This window comes from Mastomys coucha, unplaced genomic scaffold (assembly GCF_008632895.1).
Source record: "Mastomys coucha isolate ucsf_1 unplaced genomic scaffold, UCSF_Mcou_1 pScaffold8, whole genome shotgun sequence".
Classification (NCBI taxonomy): domain Eukaryota; kingdom Metazoa; phylum Chordata; class Mammalia; order Rodentia; family Muridae; genus Mastomys; species Mastomys coucha.
The window spans coordinates 65,242,822-65,245,437 of NW_022196914.1; the positions used below are offsets into that span (position 1 = coordinate 65,242,822).

At 43.4% G+C, this 2,616-nt stretch overlaps 1 protein-coding gene across 2 annotated transcripts in view; it reads left to right on the forward strand.

Annotated features, from left to right (window-relative positions):
* Srek1ip1 (SREK1 interacting protein 1) overlaps nucleotides 1–2,616 on the forward strand; it is a 25,290-nt gene that overhangs the window by 14,858 nt on the left and 7,816 nt on the right. For both annotated transcript variants that reach the window (XM_031360438.1, XM_031360436.1), the window contains one exon: nucleotides 1,756–1,899. In XM_031360438.1, the coding sequence (XP_031216298.1) occupies nucleotides 1,756–1,899 (144 nt within the window). The remainder of the gene's footprint in view (nucleotides 1–1,755; nucleotides 1,900–2,616) is intronic.

Below are 2,616 nucleotides of genomic sequence, written 5' to 3' on the forward strand. Positions count from 1 at the left end.
AAAAAAAAAAAAAAAAAAAAAAAAAGGACAACAACAACAAAAAACAGTCCTATAGGCGGATGCTATAGCTGAGTTAGTAGATCATTTGACTAGCATGCATATGTTGTGAGTTCAATCCATAGTGCCACATAAACCGCAGGCATAGTGACCCACACCTGTGATCCCAGCTCTGTAATTACTTTAGAAGATAGGATGGGATGGGACCGAGGCAGAACTTCCAAAAGGCTTAATAGAACCACTAAATTCTCTCTCTCTCTCCCTCTCTCTCTGCCTGTCTCCCTCTCTGTCTGTCTGTCTATCTGTCTCCCACTCTGTCTCTCTCTGTCTCTCTCTCTCCCTGTCCTCTCTCTCTCTCTCTCTCTCTCTCTCTCTCTTTCTCTCTCTCTCTCTCTCTCTCAATCTCTCTCTCTCTCTCTTCCTCCCCCCCCCCGTCTCTGTCTCTGTGTGTGTACGGGTGTGGGTGGGTGTGCGCATACACATGCTTGTATGCCTGCAAGCGTTTCCCTTAAAATATTCCAGGTGAGTGTGACAAAATGTTCCTATAGATGACATGATATAGACAGTAGTTCTGTTAGTTCTGGTAATGGCATTTGTAATAGTGAATTCTAAAATACACAGTAAGTGCTTTCCCTAGTTAACTATCTGGATGCTGTGACAGAGTCCCAGACAGGAAGCATGCTGCCAGGAAGAAGAGTTTCTTTAGGCCCACAGTTTAGAGGTATAGTTCATCATGGCAGAGAATTCATGGCAGCAGGTGCTTGAGGCAGCTGCTCAGACTGTACCCCCAGTCAGGAATATTGTGGCTAAGCTAACTGTCTGCTTTAAGTGTGTGTGTGTGTGTGTGTGTGTGTGTGTGTGTGTGTGTGTGTGTGTGTGTGTGTGTGGTTATCCATGTGCCGTGGCAACATGTGAACAGCAGAGGAGATCTTGAGGAGCTTGTTCTCTTCTTCCACCATGTGGATCTCAGTGATGGAACTTATGTCCTCGGACTCAGTACTAGCAAATGGCTTTCCCCACTGAGCCATCTTGTTGGCTGGCCACACTGTATCCTCTTTGTTCAGTCCAGGACTCAGCCCAAGGAATGCTGCTGCCCCTGTATAGGATGAGTCTTTCCACTTCCACCTAATCTAAACCCTCAGAGAGGCTTGTCTTCAGGTGAGCCTTGATCCGCTCAAGATCAAATCAGTGACAACCATCACAGTGAACAATTACTGAAGCTTCCTTACTAGAAGAACTTTAGGAAAACTAATATCAGAATTTTAATATTAAATTTTGGATCCTTTAAAGAAGTATTTTTAGTTTTGTTGATGCCTACACATTACAGCAACTTTACTTAGTTGAAAGATGTAACCACATGAGTTAGTATCAAGCCGAGGAGGAAAAGCTGCAGAGAGGGGATAAAATACAAGGTTTCATGTATGAGAGTATGTTGTTAGTTACCCTAATCTAAATAATTAAAATAATCTATGCTTATCGAAAGAGAAAACAGTGATTCAGTATTCTGAAATGCTTGGAAAGTACCCCCACGGTGTTTCTTGAATTAGAAGTTCCAATGAAGAAGGGAAAAGTTCTGTTGGAAGAGTGTATTCATACAAAAACATACGGAATAGTACTAAACTGCCTGCAACAGAATACAAGTTAGGCTTTGGTGTTGTTACTGAAGTCGTACTCGGTTGCCTACTGTGAAGTACAGAAGCAAAGAGCACAGCTATGGATGAAGTTTTTTCCTTCTTCTCTCTTGTTCTCTTTATTTAGCTGGTCATCTGACTTTCGAGTGCCGAAATTTTCTCCGGGTAGATCCCAAAAGGGACATTGTGTTGGACGTCAGCAGCACAAGTAGTGAGGACAGTGATGAAGAAAACGAGGAGCTGAACAAGCTGCAGGCTCTTCAGGAGAAAAGTAAGCCATGGCTTCTCTCCATTGTCCTCTTGTGACTCACAGGACACTTACGTAACTGTGCTCATCACAGAAATGTCTTTCCTATTGCATGCGAGGGCTACAGCATAGGTGAGAGCATCAACTTTGATGGAAGTCATTGACATAAGATTAGTAATCAGTTATGAGACCAGGAGGCAAGTTGGCTCCATAGTTGACATTTTGCTTTTTCCTTGTCTGTTGCCTGTTACAGTGGTGTAACACAAACATCGAATCCAGGTCCCACTGACAAATATCAGAGATTTAGACAATCGGAAACTTACTAGCAGTGTTAAGTACACAAAGAATCTCTGGCATAGGCAAGCAAGAATTCTAAAGGTTACAATATATAAGCCCCAGGAGTTTCTTTTCTGCTTTTGGACATACTCTCACCAAGATTCACCTAAGTGGGGTTGGAGAGATGCCTCAGCAGTTAAGAGAGCTTGCTGTGTTTCCAGGGGAACTGAGTTCAACTCCCACCTCAGGAAGTTCACAACTGCTTGTAAGTTCAGCTCCAGGGGGTCGTCCACCCTCCTCTGGCTTCCACCGTACTTACATGAGGCATACAGGTACACAGTTGCATAAGTAAAAATGACATTTAAAATCATTAAAAAATTAATATAAGAAGCTTTTAGGCCAGGCAGTGGTGGCACACGCCTTTAATCCCAGTGCTTGGGAGGCAGAGGCAGGCAGATTTCTGAG